We start from the raw sequence: 17,026 nt of genomic DNA on the forward strand, positions 1-17,026 counted from the left end.
GGGAGCCAACAGTTACCCTGTGGCAATGGCAGTTCCCTTCCCCCAGGGCCTCGCATCCGAACTCAATCCTCTCCATGTTTTGGGTCACCTCCATGAGGGCACAGCCTTGCCCGCCCCCGGGCCCAGGCGTAACACAGCTGCAACTCCCAATCCCTCCCAGGCGGTGCCCGCACCAGGGGCAGCTGTCTCCCAAGCTGCAGGGAGTCCTAGTCCTGAGCTGTGAACACAGCCCCTGCAGGCTCCAAGCGGGCCAGGCCGGAGCGTCAGTGATGTGCCTAGTGGGAGCTGAGAGTGCCCGGCCCTGAAAACTGCTGGCTGCAAGACGATGCGCTGGGCTCGGGGGCTGGGGTGTACCACCGCTGCACCCCCGTATCCCACCAAGGAAAATGGAGGGCTGGCAGAGCCCTGGGAGGCACTTCCATTGGCCACAACTGTGGTGGTGAGCACTAAGGCTCACCCACAGGAGCACTGGGTCCGAGGGGAGAAGGCACAGTCGGCTGCAGTGGTTCAGGGACTCCCTGCCCACACTGGCTACCTGCATTGGGCTTGGCCCTCCCAGCAGCTGCAGCCCATGAGCTGGGCTGCAAAGACATCCAGATGACGGGCAAGTGGGAGTTGGCCACAGGCCAGCATCAACAGGGAGCTGCGGCACCAGCCAGCCAAGAGGCAGGTGTGAGAATCCATCCCCCACAGCCCTGGAGAAGGAGGAGGCTTTGCCTGCCATGCTGCCTTTCAGGGACTATAGATTTCCTGCCTCCGTTTGTTTGGTTTAAAATATCATTTTTTATTAAAACTCGCGGCGCCGTTTCAGAAGCCCCCTCCCTCCTCTCCACTGGCTTGCTGGCATTTGTCCTCTCCCAGCAGACACCCACTGAGTCCCCACCCCCAGGCTCCCGGGCCTTACAAAGCACAGCCCCAGTCCTGCTCTGGCACTTGGGCTTGCTGGCAAGGCAATGCCCCTTGCGGTGCCAGGCCCTCCAGGAAGGGCTGGGCAGCTGTGGGTCTTGGCTCAGGGTAGCTCGGCTCTGCTCTCTCACCCCAAGAGAACATTCCCCCAGCGCCCAGGCAGGTCACATACTGAGCGACATCACGCACTCTCTGCGAGACACCGCCTAGGTGGGCTAAAGGCTCACACTGTTGGTGAAATATTGCGCAGAGCGAATGTAATGCTGGGGAAGGATGCCAGCCTGGCAGCCCTGGAGCCTGGAGGCGTCCAGACTGGGTATCCCATAAGCAGCAGGGCAAGCATCTGGAGCCCTCGGGTACCGCCCGCCCGAGCTGATGGGGCTGCTGCACTAAATGCCAGGGTCAGAGGGAAATCAGTAATAGTACCTGGAACTTGAGTCCAAGTTGTAACCAAGAGGGCACCACCCACCCGCAGCAGCAGCCTGTGCCCCAAGCCCAGCCTGGGGTAGAGGGGAGGCTCCAGAGGCGTGCCAGTGGGGTTGCAGTGGAAGCTCTGCTGCGGCTGGGCCCAGGCCTGGGCTGGCCGTGCCACACAGGCCGGGCACCCTTGGGTTCCTGAACCACAGTGCTAAGCTCCAGGCCTGTGCCATCCCTGCTCTCTGCCAAGGCTACCCACCAGCGACTCCTGCCCACCCTCCAGCCAGGCAGCCCTCGAGGCCAGGGTGTGGTGCCCCTCCTGGGAAGGCTTGTGCTTTGAATGTCTGCCGGAGGGGAAACAGAACAAGTGTGACTTCGCCTTCAGATCTGAACTGAAGAACAATCCCAGGCCAGACCCCTGCACTGGATCGACAGGTGCCAGTGAGCCAGGTGCAGCGGGGCGACAGCCGAACTCAGAGAAGACACTTGGCGTACACTGTGCCGCAGTGATTCCAGCCTCTGGCCCTTGCTCCCCGCAGCCTGAAAGACGCGTGAGGCATGTGCAAGTGCTCTGGAGTAAACTTGTGGAGGTGTTCAAGGCACCTGCAGCCCTGGGTATCAGGCCCCTAAAGCCCAGTGCGTTGTGAGCTGGGCTGGCCTGAAGGAGGTGCTGCAGGCCGCGCCTTTGCTTGGGGGCCATGCTCAGTCGGGCTAAAGAGATTGTGTTGCGAGAACAGGGAGGGTTGGTGGCTATGAAAGGCCAGGCTGGGAAGCCCCCAGATCCCACGCTGGCATCCCCAGCTCCCCACGGCCCTCTCCTTCCCCAGCCTTGCAGCCCTCAGGGTGGCTCTGTCCTTGCCCGCGGTGGTTACCACCACAGTGCCATCGGCTGGGGCCCAAGCACAATGTGAACATCAGCCGACCGATGAGCAGCTCTGCTCGAGGATGGGTGATTTGAGGTGCCCAGAGGAGCCTGCTGGTCCAACGGGCAGAGGGTATAAACTGGCCGAAGCCACGGCCAGCACGGCCAGCCCTGGCCCGGCAGCACCGCGGTCAGCAGAGTGTCCATAGCCCTCCCAGACCCCACACGGAGAGGAGGGTGCAGCCTGGCGAAGCTGGCAGGATCTGGCTCACTCAGTCCATTAGCCCTTAGGTAACAAGGCAGAGCCTGGCGCAGAGCCGGCTTCCCGGGCTCTTTGGGAAAGGGCCTGGGCTGGGCCTGAGGCCCTCCAGGGAGATCAGTGCTGGATTGGGGAGCGGCGAAGCCCTGGGGTGTGGGCACAGTCCAGCAAAAAGCAAGGCCTCAGCGTGGGGGCTGTGAAGGCCAGGCAGGGAGGTGGGGAGCCAGCAGCATTGGCACGGAGGAGATTGCGGTCCCAGGAAACAGGAGTCACCCCTCCAGGGCTAGTCCTACAAAGAAAGAGATGGAGTGAGCGGGAGCCCGGGCAGGGTGCCTGGCACAGGGGTGTGATCACTGGACATGCTGCCCTCTCCGGATCCCCCCACGTCTCGGGCAGGGCACCTGGCACAGGGGTGTGATCACCAGGCATGCTGTCCTCTTGGGATTCCACCCCCCGTCTCGGGAGAGCTCCTGGCAGAGGAGTGTGATTGCTCTGTGCCTCCTCCAGAGCCCACAAGTCCCTCTGGATATGGAAGGCCATGAGGGTTTCTTCTCAGGGAACCGTCCGTAGCTCCTGCTGCCCAGCTTCCCCCGTGGGGGTGCGGAGCAGGAGGTGGGGTCCAGGCAGCACTGAGGCCCCAGCTCTCCTCCCCTCACGGCCAGTGAACTGAGTGACTGGCTCCTGCCCCCCACCCCCAGGGAAGCGTGTCGCAACACCCCCCTGTCACCCCCAGAGCAGGCCCCCTGGCCCTACCCATTCCGCTTCATCCACCCCTTCGAAGGATTCCTGCGGCAGGGGGTCGTCCCGGTTACCCAACTTGGCCACCATCGCGCTCAGCAGCTGCGGGGAGAAGGGCAGGGCATCGGTGCTGTCCCGCAATGGGACCCAGGGGGCCTTCCCAGCGCTCACTGCCCCCATGGTGTCTGCTACTGGCAGCCGGGTGGTGGAATACAGGCCCTGCAGCCCCGCTCCCCTGCCCCAGGCACAGAATGGAGACTAACTGTCCAGTGGGCACTGTTGTGCCAGATACTCCCCCCTCCCCTGGGAGTTCTGGTGGGTCAGTGTCTTGCAGGAGGCTCCATGGGGCTGATGGGTGGGTTCAGTGCCTGGTGGGGAAGGGGCTTCAGGGGGCTGGTGGGCAGGGTTAGCACCCAGCAGGGAGGGGGCTCTGTGGGGGGGGGGGTCAGTGCCTGGCATGGACAACGGGGGTAGGGGGGCACCCAGTAGGGTCAGTGGTCCCCAGCACTGGGCCAGGTCCAGACTGCAGCTGTGGGGGCAGGGGGCCTGGCTGGGCAGTGCTAGCTGAGGTGAGTCAAAGCACACAGATCCCCGGGGCAGCCCACCTCCTCCTTCTTCTGCTCATCAGACTTCTCCTCCAGGTAGACCGAGGCCGGGACGTACTTCCGGGACGGCACATCCTGTGGGGCTGCGCTCACTGGCACAGATGGGTCCGGAGGGAGAGAGCAGCATCAGCACCCACCTCCTCACCCTCTGCCCCCCCCCCCCCCCGGTACCGGCCAGCCCCGAGCTCGCCAGCCTTCACAAAGGGCCACCGAAGAACGGCTCCCGCCTGGCCTCCTCCTGTCCCAGAGAGAGACGCCAGCCTGGGGTGCGGACCCTGCCTGCCCAGAGCCTGGCAAGGACCCCCAGATCCCTCTCCCTGCCCACCCTGAGCCCAGCAAGGGTTTGCCGGTCTGATCAGCCTCAGCTGGGTCTATGGGTCCTTCTCCCAGTGCCACATAGCTGGGGACACCTCCTCCCCTGAGTGCCCTCACTCCACCCCCCGACGCTGGTGCGTGTGGGGAAGAGGAAGGTGCATGGGACCCACTCTGCACCACCCAGAGGCCAGCCGCCACCTGCGCTGCGCCCGGCGCTCTGGGCCCCTCCGCCTCCCATGGCCTTGCCCTCACCCACCTGGCGTCATGTCCCGGGGCTGCAGGCTGATGGTGCGGTGCTGCCCATCGGTGCCCGCGTACCAGGCCGCGGCGGAGAGGGCTGGCTCCCAGCACACTGCAGTGGCCGGGTAGATGTCGTCCTGGAAATAGTCCTTCTGCACATGGGAGGAAGGCCGGGGTTAGGGGCTATGCTGGGTGAAGGGGCTCGGCCTGGCCAGCTGCCTAAGGGAGGGGGCAGGCAGCACGGCAGGGCTCGCTCCTTGGGGCTCAGACTGTCCTGGCCCAGCCCCCCGCGCAGCCCAGGGAGTCCGATGCCACCCACCTTGACTCGCGGGACCCTGAAGGCGACCGGCTCGATGGAGTTCTGCCTCAGGCGCAGAGCCCTGGCAAAGTCCACCTCCCGCACATCGCACTCCGTCTTGGGCAGGAACACAAAGCCCTGGGAAAGCAGAGAGGGAGATGTCAGAGTCCCCCAGTGCCTGGCAGCACCACCCCTTGGGGGCCTGGCCCCTGTGAATCTCACTTCCGGGGCACTGGGGATACCGCCGAGTCCTACTTTCTTCTTCAGCGAGGGGCAGGGATGGCAACGGGGTGACGGACCCCCAGGAGGCCGTATTCAGGCAGTGTTGCTGGCTCCCTGGCGCTGCCTACTCAGGGCACAGGATTTGTGCAGGCTCCATGGCCCTCTGCAGAGTTACAAAGCAAAGCGAGAGAGGAAAGGCCTGAACCACCAATGAGATGCAGCCACTTCTGGTGTGGAACGTGGCAGCTGATTAACAGCCCAGGAAAACAGCATGCAAATAAAGAAACCTGACAGTCATTTGACACTGCAGTGGGGCTGAATGGAGGCAGAACATCCTTACCCCAATTGGAACAGGAGCCCAGCCTGGCAACCCGACCCCTGCAAAAAGTGCCATGGGGTAGAACACAAAGGATGGTGCTGTCCCCTGGCCCCACCCTCTCCTCCTGCTTCTGCCTCTCCCCAGAACACTCTCTACAGCACCCTGTGCCACAGGGCTCCTGGTGCAGGATGGGATGCCTGGGTTGTGAAGGCCAGGTGCCCAAAGCCCACGAGAAAGACCCTGCCCCCATGGGACCGGTCTGTCGGCTGCCTATGTGGGCAACGCGCTCACCATGCCAGCCCCTGGGGCTCAGCACGAGGAAGGGCAGTTCAGGGTTTCAGAGCCTCCTTTTCTCCCTTCCTGTGCCACACCCCACACTATGGAAAGCCAAGCCCCCGGGCGCACCTCTAACCTGGTGCCCGCCCATGGACCCCCATGCCCAGAGGGGGATGCGGAGCTCCTGCCCACCGCCGGCCAGCATGCAGTGAGAGGGACGGCTGCAGTCTCCAGCAGCCCGGGGGGCGGCTGCCAACCTGGACTTCGAGGGCGGGGCTGAGGGCACTGCCCAGGAGGCTTCCCCTGCACACACAGGTGGGCAGCTCCACCTGTCTCTGGAGCGGGATTCCTCCTGCACTCGTAGCACTGTGTCCCTGCACTATGCCCCCTGGCACCACGCGTCCCTCGAGCGGCGGTGGCGGGGAACTGCTGCGCTATAACGCCCCGGCACCCTGGAGATAGTGACTCCCCTGGACGGCCACTAGAGGGCGGCTTTGCACCAGCTATACAAGGGAGCGGAGTGGCGAGTTCCCGGCCGCAGGACTGGCAGGGAAAAGGAAGGGGTGAGGTGGGGGTGGATCTGTCTGGGGATGTGGTCCGGTCTCCTGGGGAAGGGGTTACAGGCTGTCCCTGGGATACTGAGGCCTGGGCTGGTCAAGCCCTGGGGAACGTGTGATCGGGGACAGCCCTGCATGGGGACCCATGGGGCGCAGCGGGCTCTGCCAACACTAGGTCCCGGCTGTGCCCGCTCTCCCATGCTCCGATGCAGCGACGTGGCCTGGACCATGACTGTGCCCCTGATGTGACAGAGCCACCCATGGCCTGGGGCCGTTCGAGCCAGGACAGCTGACACGGAGCATTCAGGTCTCCTTGCTCGGGCGGTGGATGCAGAAATCGCCCCCAACCGGCCACAGGGATATGGGCACCCCCACCCCACTGGAGCATGCACAGACCAGGACTGAGCCGGGGATCAGAGGCGTTGGTGTCTCTGTGCTCGTCAGCCATTGGGAGATCCGACTGTCCCAACACAGCCAGCCGGGACAGCTGCCCCATCCACCCAGCCTCGCAGAAACCTGCCGCCAGCCAAGGAGGGCAGCAGCAAAGGCAGGCGCTGCCAGGCCACCCCCAGGCCTAGCTTGGCTGGGGGAGGCCAGGGTACACACTGGACACGCAGAGCCTGACTGGGGGAGGCAGGAGCCCTGCCTTTGTGAGCGGGCAGCTGGCCTGGCACTGCAGAGGTGATCCTGTTCCCTCTGCCCAGGACCCTCTCCCCGCCAGTCCCGGTACCTTGTGTGGGTCGGTGGAGGTGAAGCTGTTGCACTCCAGGAAGAAGGGCGCCTCGGGGACCACCTCGTAAACAAAGACTCTTGTGTCGCCCTAAACGCCAAGGCCAAGGAGAGTCGCGTGAGGGGAGAGCTGGCGATGTATGGGGTGCGGCCAGGCCGGGCCGATGTCAGGGGCAGCTGCCGTGTCCCCCTGGTGCTGTCATGGAGGTGTGGTGTGTGGTGAGCCAGCCAGGATGCAGCAGCCCCATGGTGACACGGGGAGGGAGGCAATGGGCCGTGGGGAGGCTCCCGGGCGGGACCCAGAGGAGGAGCAGCACCCAGCCCTCCAGGGCCAGCTGCAAGGAGAGCACGGCCTGAAGCCTGGCCGCTGTGGGACGGAGCCCATGGGGCTGTCTGGGCCAACAGCCTCCCAACAGGGGACCCAGGCAGGGAGCTTCTCCCCCATGCAGGAAGACTCCACTCCATCATCCTGGGGCCCAGCCCTCTGGGGACCCCCTGCTCCAAACAGAGCGTGGCCACTGATGCCCCAGCGGCCGGGCACAGGGGCACTCCCCGCTGGGCTGCTGGTCACTGCTTCTCCCAGGCTCACACCCATGTGCCAGGGCCCTGTGGGACAGCCAAGCTGAGACTGTACAGCATGGCCAGCCATGCAACCCAGCCATGTGACCGACCCCCCGTGTGGTCCCTCTGGGGAGGGCATGGGTGCCATGCAGCTCCAGGGACTGGCACGAAGCTAGCAGGTCCACACCCATGTGCCAGGCCCTGTGGGACATGCAGAGCCCAGATGCTGCTCAGCCCTTTCTCCAAGGCCCTGGGCTCTTCGACTGCCCGTTGGCCCAGGGCTGCCCCGCTGGTACTCCTGGCACAGCCTGAGGCCTGGCAGCTCGGCCAGGATGTGCCACCCGCAGTGACAATGGAGAGAGAAGGATGGGCCCTGGCGGTCCGAGCCCTGGGAACACCCCAGTCACGCTCCTGGCTCCACCCGGGCCTCGCTCTGCAACTCACCTCCAGGTTGGCTCCTATGCCCAGCCCCCGGCAGGGCTGGTGAGGAGCTGGCAGACGCCCTGTCCATGCGAACTGGCTGAGCTGCCCCGCCTCTAGACACTCACCTTGCCGGTGAGGAAGACCACGCTGGTGTCCGGGTCATAGAAGGGGATGAGGGTGGAGGGAGCTGTGTCGATGCTCAACACCGCCAGGGGCCCGGCTGCCAGGGACGCTGCGTCAGACAGGTACAGCTGGCGCTCACTGCGGCTGTGTGGAGAACATGGCACAGATCAGCGGGACACGTGGCCAGCTCACCACACAGCTGCCCTCGTCCTCCTCGTGAGGAGATGCTGCTCCCTTGGCGATCCCATTCCTGGGGCACTGCCATGCCGGAGGCCATGTGGGATGGAGGCTGGCTCGGTTCAGGCTGCGGCTGCCTCCCATTCAAGATGTGCACCGGGCCCGGCAGGGGAGCCTGGACACAAGAATTCGCAGGCCAGGCAGCAGGGAGATGGCAACAGCGCCAGGGTGTTGGCCTGGTGTCTAGATAAAGGCCAGGTGCAGAGTAAGGCAGATGGAGCTGGCTTCAGGGCCCAGGCCTGGCTCCTGGCAGGGAGATCTCCTGCAGAATGGCAGGTGACCCTGCCTCCTGGGCCCCTCGCTGGGGCCACCTCTCACAAGGCTCCCACCTGGTCTCCAGGGATCCCCTGGGGCTTCCTCCACAAACCGGCCCCAGCATCCCAGGGAGTGCGTGGCCCCTTGGGGAATGCAGCCCCGTGGGGCGGCAGGGCCAGCGTGCAGCAGCGGTTTAGGACAGGAAGTGAAGCCCTGCTTTGCCCACCAGTAACCCCTGGCTCCGCAGGGCGAGTGGAGCTGGGGTCCCTAGCAGAGCAGTCATCCAAGCTGGGACTCTGCAGCACGGCCAGCCAGGAAGTGACTGCGCCCCCGGGTGGTCCCTCTGGGGAGGGCGTGGGTGCCACGCTGCTCTGGGCACTGACACGAAGCTAGCATCCCTCGCTCTGGAGCCTTGCCCTGTGGAGCAGGCGGCACAGTCTGGCTGAGGGCATAGGCCCTGCTGGGACCAGTGATCAGTGCAATTCGGAGCCACCCGGTGTTCAGCTCCATGGCCTGCATGTGGGGTCAACTGCCGTCTTTCCCCCAGAGGCGGCTGCACTCCCAGGACCATGGCAATGGACATTATCGCAGGGCCGTGACCTGCGCAGGTGACTGATGGCCCGGGGACGCAGCACCAGCCCTTACCTGTCGAAGCCAGACACCAGCAGGTAGTGGCCACCACAGACCCAGACCAGCCGTGCGCCTCGCCCGCCCTCGGGGCCAGGGCCTTCCTGTTGGGGGGAGAGAACTGTGACTCCCTGGCCTACACCCCCAACACTTCTTGTAGATCTGCCTCGACCCTGGCCGGTGGCAAAGGGGAATGGGCTGCGCAGGGCAAATTTGGGGTGGGACTGGGAGCCAGGAGTGGGAGCACACGACTGGCTGGGCACAGCAGAGCACACTGTAGCCCACTCCTGCTGCTGCTGGCCAAACACCCCCCCAGGGACCCCTATGCCCCGCAGCCAGCTCCCTCCTGGTCCCCCCATAGCCCTGGCTCCGTCATGCCCTCCCCTTCACCCCCCAGGAGGAAGCGACCGACCCCTCACCTGCTCGGGCTCCAGGGACTGGCGGGGCGCATAGACCCGCACTCTGCCATCCTTGCTGACTGTGGCCAGCTTCCGGCCATCCGGACTCCAAGCCATGCTGAGGATCTGAAAGACACCCGCGGCCTGTATCACACATGTCCTGGCCCCGGGCACTGGCTGCGTGGTGCTCACCGAGCATGGTAAGCAGGGAAGGGCCTGGCAGCGATGGGGTGGGCAGGCTGGGGCCCCAATCCAAGCTGTGACCGTGAGGAGCCAGCTTGGGAGAGGCTGCCGGCTCAGCACTGGAAGGGTTAAAGCAGAGCGGGGCATGGATCGTGGCAGGGGAGGGACCTCTGGAGGCAAGGGGAGAATCAGCAGGGGGCCCGCCAGCTGAATCAGCCTGTGCGTGCTGGAGAAGGGGGCCGAGCCCCACGCCAGGACAGCCATGGACCTACTGTGGCTGCCTCTGCCAGGCCTCGCTCCCACGCTAAACGCATGCCAGTTTAAACCAGTTCAGCTACGCCAGGCTCCTTCCTTGTGGCCCACGTCCAGTGTGTCCTGCGCAGCCTGGCACCAACACGGGGACGTGGCTCTGGGCACGCCAGGCTGGCCTGCGCTCCTGAACCACACCAGCTGGGGACAGGAATCCTGAGGGCATGCAGGGTGGGATCCGGCCCGGCAGCCCCACAGACAGAGGGGCTCTCTTAGCTCAGGTCCCAGCCCCCCTCATGCCCACAGGCAAACAGTGCTGATTCCCACCCCCTGCCAAAGCAGTCCCATCTGTCCTGAGCCCTGTCCCAAGCGCGGGGATCGGCCGTGGGCAGGGCCCTCCCAGCACCGCCGCCATGAGGCTCGGTGGTTCGGCTGAGACATTGGCTGGCATGGCTGCAAGCTGGCAAAGGCCGGTTAGGATGCAGTGCCTCTGCTCTGACCGTGCTATCCCAGGACTCAGCGCTGTGGGGGCATGGGCCATATGCATTATCAGCGCTGCTTCATAGTACGGCTCCTAGGCTTTCCGCTCACACCCTGCCTTCATCTAGATTGACCCTGGGATGGCGACTGGAGGTTACGCCCCTGCAGCCTGAGCTCTGCCTGGTGCTGCCCTGGGCACGCGCCAGCAGCCGGGACGGGCAGGCGCTGCAGCCCAGAGAGTCAGGCTGGTCTGGGAGCGGGCCAGTGCTGAGCTCATCTGGAAGGATCTGGCTGGAGGAAGCTACCCCGCTGCGTGCGTCTCTGGGCTGGCCCCTGGCGCACGGAGGGCTCACACGCCCCAGCTGCCAGACACAAGCTGTCCCCTGTGTTCTTGGCGCGCTCGTCTGGCTTGGCGTCCCGAGGGAGCACTCTGGGACTGACCATCTCTCAGGAGGGGTTTAGCTTTCTGAAGGTGCAACCCACAGCGGGCTGTGGGGGATTCCCATCTCCGTGGCTATGGCCGGCTACAGATGTTTATGCATTTTAAAAAGCCCTGCGTATTTCTCCGGCAGCGACAGCCCACGTCACTGACTGCGCCCTCCCCTCCCGCGTGGGCTGCGTGGGGCTGTTGCAGTGTGGGGGAGCTGCAGGCCTCATCTGCCTGTGGTGACTCCTTTTCCTGGCCCTTGCCCTGGCCTCGCTCGCCCCCTACCTGCTCTCGGTGCCCCCTCAGGCACAGCTTCTCCCTGCCCGCCTGCAGGTCCCAGATCCGCACGCTCATGTCGTAGGAGGAGGAAGCCAGTATGTCTGCAGCCAGGGGGTGGAATTTGAGGGAGTAGATCTTCTCCGTGTGACCTCGGGGGAGAGAGAGAGGAGATCTCCGTGGCCTGGCGTGGGCAAGGGAGCCAGGGTGCGGTAGGCGCTCTGTTCAGAGCCCCCGGCGTGCGAAGCCCAGAGCAAGGAGCCAGCGAGCCAGGGCTACTGAAACCAGGCCTGGTTAGAGGGACAGAGCGGTGACAGAGCCAGCGCCCCGCCAAGGGAGCCAGCCAGCTGGCAAATCCTGGGGCCCTGTTTCTTCAGCAGTGACACACTCCCGTCCCCTCCGGATGGTTTGCTCTGAAGCCCCAGCTTAGAGATGGGCTCATCGGCTTAAGGGAAAGCTTCGCTCCAGCACAGCATGACTGTGGGGCGGGCCAGGTAAACCCAGCCGGCAGGCCAGGCACTGCAGCCCGCCATGGACAGAGAGATGCACTCGGAGCCTCTCCCTGTCTGCCAGCACCACAAACGCTCCCACAGCCCTTACCTCTGAGCACGGCCTCAGGCGCCAGCAGCGTCTCCTGCAGCCCTCCTGGGGGGACTCGCCACAGTCGGATCTTGGCATCGTCGCCAGCTGAACGCCCGAGATGGCCGAAAAGAGACAAAGAATGAGCCGGGTGCTAACAGCCTCTGCCCCTTGGGACGCTGGGGCCTTGGGCAGGCGAAGATCAGGCATGCCAGCTGTGCTCTGGGAAGGACAAGGGGCCGGGGCAGCAGGACGTCCCGAAATGTGCCCACACCCCGAGTGGCCCCCAGCATGTTTTAAAAACTGCTGAAACTTCATTTTCAACCATTCCTAAAAATCTCCCCCTGGCATTTCCCAGAGATTGCTTGGCCTGTTTTAATCACCGCTGAAATCCGGCAATGGCAACCACACTTCGGAAACGTGCGCATTCTGCTGGACTCAGTCGCATCAGCCTCATTTCACAGGAACCCTGTCCTGCAGCAGTGACTGGCCTGTGGCTACCCAGCATGTCAACAGCAAAGCTGGGACTAGAACCCAACCCGCCTGACAGGTCCTGATACAACCACTAGACCACACTGCTCATGCAGCGATTACCGAAAAGATCAGGAACTCACTAGCCTATGAGAGAAGATCCAGCAGTAATGGGGAACAGGGGGACTAGATCCCAGGGCTGGGAATTAAGAGATTCTACTCCAGCCTCTGCCACCTGGCTGACCTTGGGCAAGGGATAGAAACTGTGCCTCAGTTTCCCCACCTGTAAAATGGGATTACACAGATTCCATTTGTGGCTGAGGCGGGGGAAGGTTTTGGGGGCTTACTGAAGGTCTACAAAGCGCATTGGAGATCTGTGAAGGAAGACTGCCAGAGAAGGGCAGTGAAGAAGGACTGCTGATCTTAACAGTGTGTCCTGCGGGGGGGGGGGGGGGGGGGGGAAGAGCACCGGGCAGCCTTGGACATGGGCCTGGAATGAGGAGAGTTCTCATCACACAGCCCCACACCTGCAGCTGGCAGCGAGGAGCTGGGCGTTAGGGGAGGTTAGAGAGTTCACGCACCGACTGCGAGGCGCTGCAGGTCGAAGGGGTCCCAGCAGAAGTCTGCGACCGGCGTCCCATTCTCAATGGTGGGCACGGACGTGTCGGGGAGCCGGCCCGGCTTGGAGAGCTGCAGCAGAATCCCGCAGTCAATGCAGCGCGGCAGCTCCATTACCTTCACCCCCATCCCCAGGTGTGCCGCAGTGGGGAGGATGGCACCTCGCTTCCCCTCCCTGCCGTCTCAGCACCACCCTCCCCAGGCTCCGCGTGATGAGCCACAGTGGCAGCAGTGTGTGGGCGACAGTGCCCTCTAGTGGCTGGCTCGCAGAGGGGATTACAGACCCACTATTGGTACCACCTAGACGAGCGCCCCTTCAGTGCAGGCTGGCAGGGCTGGAGGTTTTGACGCCAGAGTTCTCACCCCACATGTGTGATCTCCTTGGGGACATGTCCCTGCAGCACACTGAGCTGTCAGAGTGGGGCCGGCTGTGGAGAGCCAGGCCCCACACCAGGGAGTCCAGACCCACTGGGTCCCCTGCGTGATTCCACAGCGCCAGGGGCTGGGCCAGGCAGGGAATGCAGTCTCAGCAGCGCCTCCAACTGCTCCCTTTGGGCAGCGGGCAGCAGAGCGGGCCAGGGCTCTTTCAGCCCCAGGGTGGAGGCACTCTGGCAGGGAAGCTTGCCCTCCCAGGGCCCACCCCGCACCCGTGCCGTGGCACGTCCCAGCAGCGCCCAGCCCGACCGCGCACCTACCTCCAGCACGGCGATCTGCCCACCTGCTGACAGCAGCGGGACAGCGACGCGCAGCCGGTTGGCGCAGATGCCGTCGCTCTCCCCTGGCGTGGTGAGGTTCAGCCCCTTGAGGTTGGTGATGTGGGTGCCGCGGGGCAGCAGTGTCCCCAGGGTGTGACGGAACTTTGAGCTGGGCCCTGGGGGGGACGAGGGCAGGAGTGAGGGATTTGCCCCCAACCAGGGCAGGGCCTCACGGACCATCCCCAGCTCTGGCTGCCCGCCTGGGCCGAGGAAGAGCCAGGCGCCAGCTGCTGCTCCTCTCCCTGCCCGTCTTCCAGGAGATGGCAGAGTGCCCTGGGCGTGGCAGCCACCTTGTGCCTGGCTCCAGGCTGCACCCGCCTAGCCAAACGCCCGCGCCCCCCTGAGTGGCCGCTCCCACTTACCCAGAATGCTCTGCAGGGACTTCTGACTAGGGCTGGCGGTGGAGAGAGATGGGGCTGAGCTGGAGGGAGAGCTCAGGGAGCTGGGGGGAGACGAGAGGCTGCTGCCCTCCTGTGGGGAAGAACGGACCCCACAGGGAGTCAGGGGGTTAAACAGCCTGGCCAAAGCCCCCGTCCTCCACCCAACGCAGCCAGGCAGGGAACCAGCCAGTGGTCAGATGCCAACCCAGGGGCGATGGGAGCTGCAGCTCCTAGGAGTCATCAGGGGATGGCAGGTAGCTGGGAGAATCTGATGCTGGGTTAGAACAGCCAGGGGCTGCTGACTGGATTGGAGGGTGTTGGCAGAGCTGGGGGGCAGAGCTGGAGGGCAGGTTGGGATTGAAGGGTGTTGGCAGAGGTGGGGGCAGGGCTGGTAGAGTTGGGGGGCAGGCTGGGATTGGAGGGTGTTGGCAGAGGTTGGGCATGGCTGGCAGAGCTGGGGCAGGCCTGGCAGAGCCACAGGTAGCACTGGCAGAGTCGGGGGCAGGTCAGGATTAGAAGGCATTGGCAGAGCTGGGGGGCAGGGCTGGCAGAGCTGGGGGGCAGGTCAGGATTGGAGGGTCTTGGCAGAGCTGGGGGGCAAGGCTGGCAGAGCTGGGGGGCAGGTCAGGATTGGAGGGTGCCGGCAGAGCTGGGGGTGGAAGGCTGGCAGAGCTGGGGGGCAGGTCGGGATTGGAAGGCATTGGCAGAGGTGGGGCGCTGCCAGTTGGGATCAAAGGGGCAGCGTGTGGAGTTATAGTGCTCAGATCCTGGCAGCGATGTGGCATCCAGACCTGTCCCCGCCCCCCACAAGCCTTTCACCCCACATGACACTAATGCTCCCCCCCAACCCCTACCGTGGCTGTTTGTCACAGTCCTGGCCCTGCAGCTGCTATGGCCATGCCCTCACTCCTGTGCTACCCTGCACAGCCCCGCCCAGGTTCTGGGGTGACTGCCCCACGTGCCCCAGGCCAGGTGTACCCCACGCCCCAGTGCACGCTGGGAGTTTGGCAGTGCCCCAGGGATGTGTCAGTGCGTGGGACCCCGAGGCAGCCCCTGCCCTGTGGGCTGGCAGCTCCAGCCAGGCCCGGCACTCACGCTTCTGTCCATGTCCCCAGAGCGGGCGGCGAGATGCTGGGTAGCCGGTGGCACGGGCTCCTCACGCCGGGCAAGGGGAAACAGGCAGGAGGTGAAGGTCTCCTGGGGCCTGCGGGCGGGGTTCAGGCTCATCTTCTCCACCTGATGGACAGCAGCAGAGGGTCACTGCCCAGCACTGCGGCTGCCACCCCAACCCCCCATCGCCCCCCAGGGGGCTCTCTGAAGCCTGCAGAGGGCAGCGCTCCCCGGAACGGTCACCCAGGGGGCCAGGACCCCCAGCCTGCTCTACATGGTGGGGGGGGGGTCCCAGCACTGCCACCCCCGGCTCAGTGATGGTAGGAACAGACAAGGCGCTGACTCCAAAATGCCACATCCTGGAGACCTGCCCTGGCGGTGACCAGCCTCATCAGTGAATGCCACGGTAGCACGGTTGCCTCACACCCCCGGCATCAATGTGAGGTGGCGGGGCTCACACCAATGGCACCAACGGGGGAGGCCTCACCCCAAGCACCAACAGGGAGGCCCTTGTACCCCAGTACCAATGGGGGGGACTCACACCACTGGCACCAACAGGGAAGGCCTCACACCAACAGCACCAACAAGAAGCCTTCACACCCTCAGCACCAATGGGGGGGCTTATATCACTAGCACCAACGGGGGGGCGGGGAGGGGGCTTATACCACTGGCACCAATGGGAGGGCCTCATGCCACCAGCACCAATGGGGGGGCTTATACCACTAGCACCAATGGGGGGGGCAGGCTCGCACCCTTGGCACCAATGGGTGGGAGGGACTCACACCCCCGGCACCAATGGAACGGTAGCAATGGAGAGAAGCTGTAGAAGTGCCTCTCCTCGGGCACCCTGGGTCTCCGAAGGCCAAGTCAGCAGCTGGGTGGGTACCTGCTTGTTGTCCCCTGCCCACCAGCCCTGTGCTGACACCGCGGGGACGGGCCCAGTGGAGTCTGGGAACAGATCTTCGTGGAACTCCTGCAAGGACTGGAAGAGACACAGGCTGTAAGTGGCGCTGAGTGAGCATACGCCAGGGAAGGGCTGGCATGATCTCGCCCCCTGGCAGGATGATCCCAGTGAGCATGAACCCTGTGCGGGCATCCTGGGGCCCTCTTATCTTGCTCAGTGGAACATCCCCTGAAGCTCCCTGGTGCGGGGAAGTCCTGGCCGTTGGAGGGAACTGGGCAGGACACAGCCTCTCTGCATGGAGCTCCCTAAAGCTGCCTGCTATGCCAGGGGATCTGCACCCCGACCTGGAGTCCCAAACGCAGCCTCCAGCTTTCCCCAGGAAAGGAGCAGCTGCAAAAACCAGGCAGGGGGCCACTTCTGGGGCTTTGCACCCTCTCCCCCTCAGAGAATTGAGGGTCCACAGCTCCCCCACCCCGAGTCAGCCCCCCTGTGCCTGGCAAGCCTCCTACTGTGCTACAGCTGTTATGTCCAGGGGGCCTGCAGATGCTTCGGCGCCCCGGCAGTGACCCCCTCCTCCTCACCAATCCCTTCAGAAAGCCCCACCTCACTGTGCCAGGAGATGGCATGCTCCCTTCGCTGTGGGTGCCCAGCCATTGGCACTGGACCCCTGTGCACTCAGCACAGAGGGGGAGCTGACACAGGAGTCACAGGGGTTTCCTGTCCCTGGGGGATGCCCCGTCGGGTGCATGACTTGAGGCTGGCAGACAGGAGCTCTGGTCCCAGCCTTGCTCCAGGTTATGGGGTGACTGTGCCAGCAGACACTTCTCCAGAAGGGGGGTCCAACAGGGCAGGCCCCTGGTTGTGAGGGGCCCAGCTTACAACACCTTGGGCCTTATTTTTAGAAGTGCTGAGTGCCCAGAACTCCACCTGATGGAGTCGCTCTGAAAACCAGGCCCCAGGGTCTCCGACTGGACACTGAACACTGAGCCACTCCGAATCGGAAGGCGTGTTTGACAATGTGCACCGCCACAGCTCCATGCCTTGGTTTCCCCAATTGAAAAATGGCCCTGATACAACGTAGCTCCCTCCCCAGGGTGTTGGAAGGGGTCACTCATTAAAAGGGCCTTGAGAGAGCCAGGAGCTAGAGAAGGGGGAAGTAGGAGGGTGTGTTAGACAGCAAACAGGGGTGTGCCCTAGACAGCCTGGCACTGCAGCCCATCTCAACTA

At 64.4% G+C, this 17,026-nt stretch overlaps 1 protein-coding gene across 1 annotated transcript in view; it reads right to left on the reverse strand.

Annotated features, from left to right (window-relative positions):
- Positions 1-801: 801 nt before the first annotated feature.
- The window catches only part of CORO7 (coronin 7), a 174,013-nt gene continuing 157,788 nt past the window's right edge, over positions 802-17,026 (reverse strand). The window contains exons 13-28 of the mRNA XM_077827628.1: positions 15,782-15,877; positions 14,881-15,021; positions 13,768-13,876; positions 13,346-13,521; positions 12,614-12,722; positions 11,583-11,669; positions 10,992-11,134; positions 9,389-9,493; positions 8,988-9,073; positions 7,853-7,994; positions 6,745-6,834; positions 4,662-4,778; positions 4,359-4,494; positions 3,788-3,879; positions 3,198-3,284; positions 802-2,733 (exon numbers count right to left, since the gene is read on the reverse strand). Of these exons, the coding sequence (XP_077683754.1) occupies positions 2,728-2,733; positions 3,198-3,284; positions 3,788-3,879; positions 4,359-4,494; positions 4,662-4,778; positions 6,745-6,834; positions 7,853-7,994; positions 8,988-9,073; positions 9,389-9,493; positions 10,992-11,134; positions 11,583-11,669; positions 12,614-12,722; positions 13,346-13,521; positions 13,768-13,876; positions 14,881-15,021; positions 15,782-15,877 (1,722 nt within the window). The 3' untranslated portion in view covers positions 802-2,727. The remainder of the gene's footprint in view (positions 2,734-3,197; positions 3,285-3,787; positions 3,880-4,358; positions 4,495-4,661; positions 4,779-6,744; positions 6,835-7,852; positions 7,995-8,987; positions 9,074-9,388; positions 9,494-10,991; positions 11,135-11,582; positions 11,670-12,613; positions 12,723-13,345; positions 13,522-13,767; positions 13,877-14,880; positions 15,022-15,781; positions 15,878-17,026) is intronic.

The sequence above is a fragment of the Eretmochelys imbricata genome, chromosome 10 (genome assembly GCF_965152235.1).
Source record: "Eretmochelys imbricata isolate rEreImb1 chromosome 10, rEreImb1.hap1, whole genome shotgun sequence".
NCBI lineage: Eukaryota > Metazoa > Chordata > Testudines > Cheloniidae > Eretmochelys > Eretmochelys imbricata.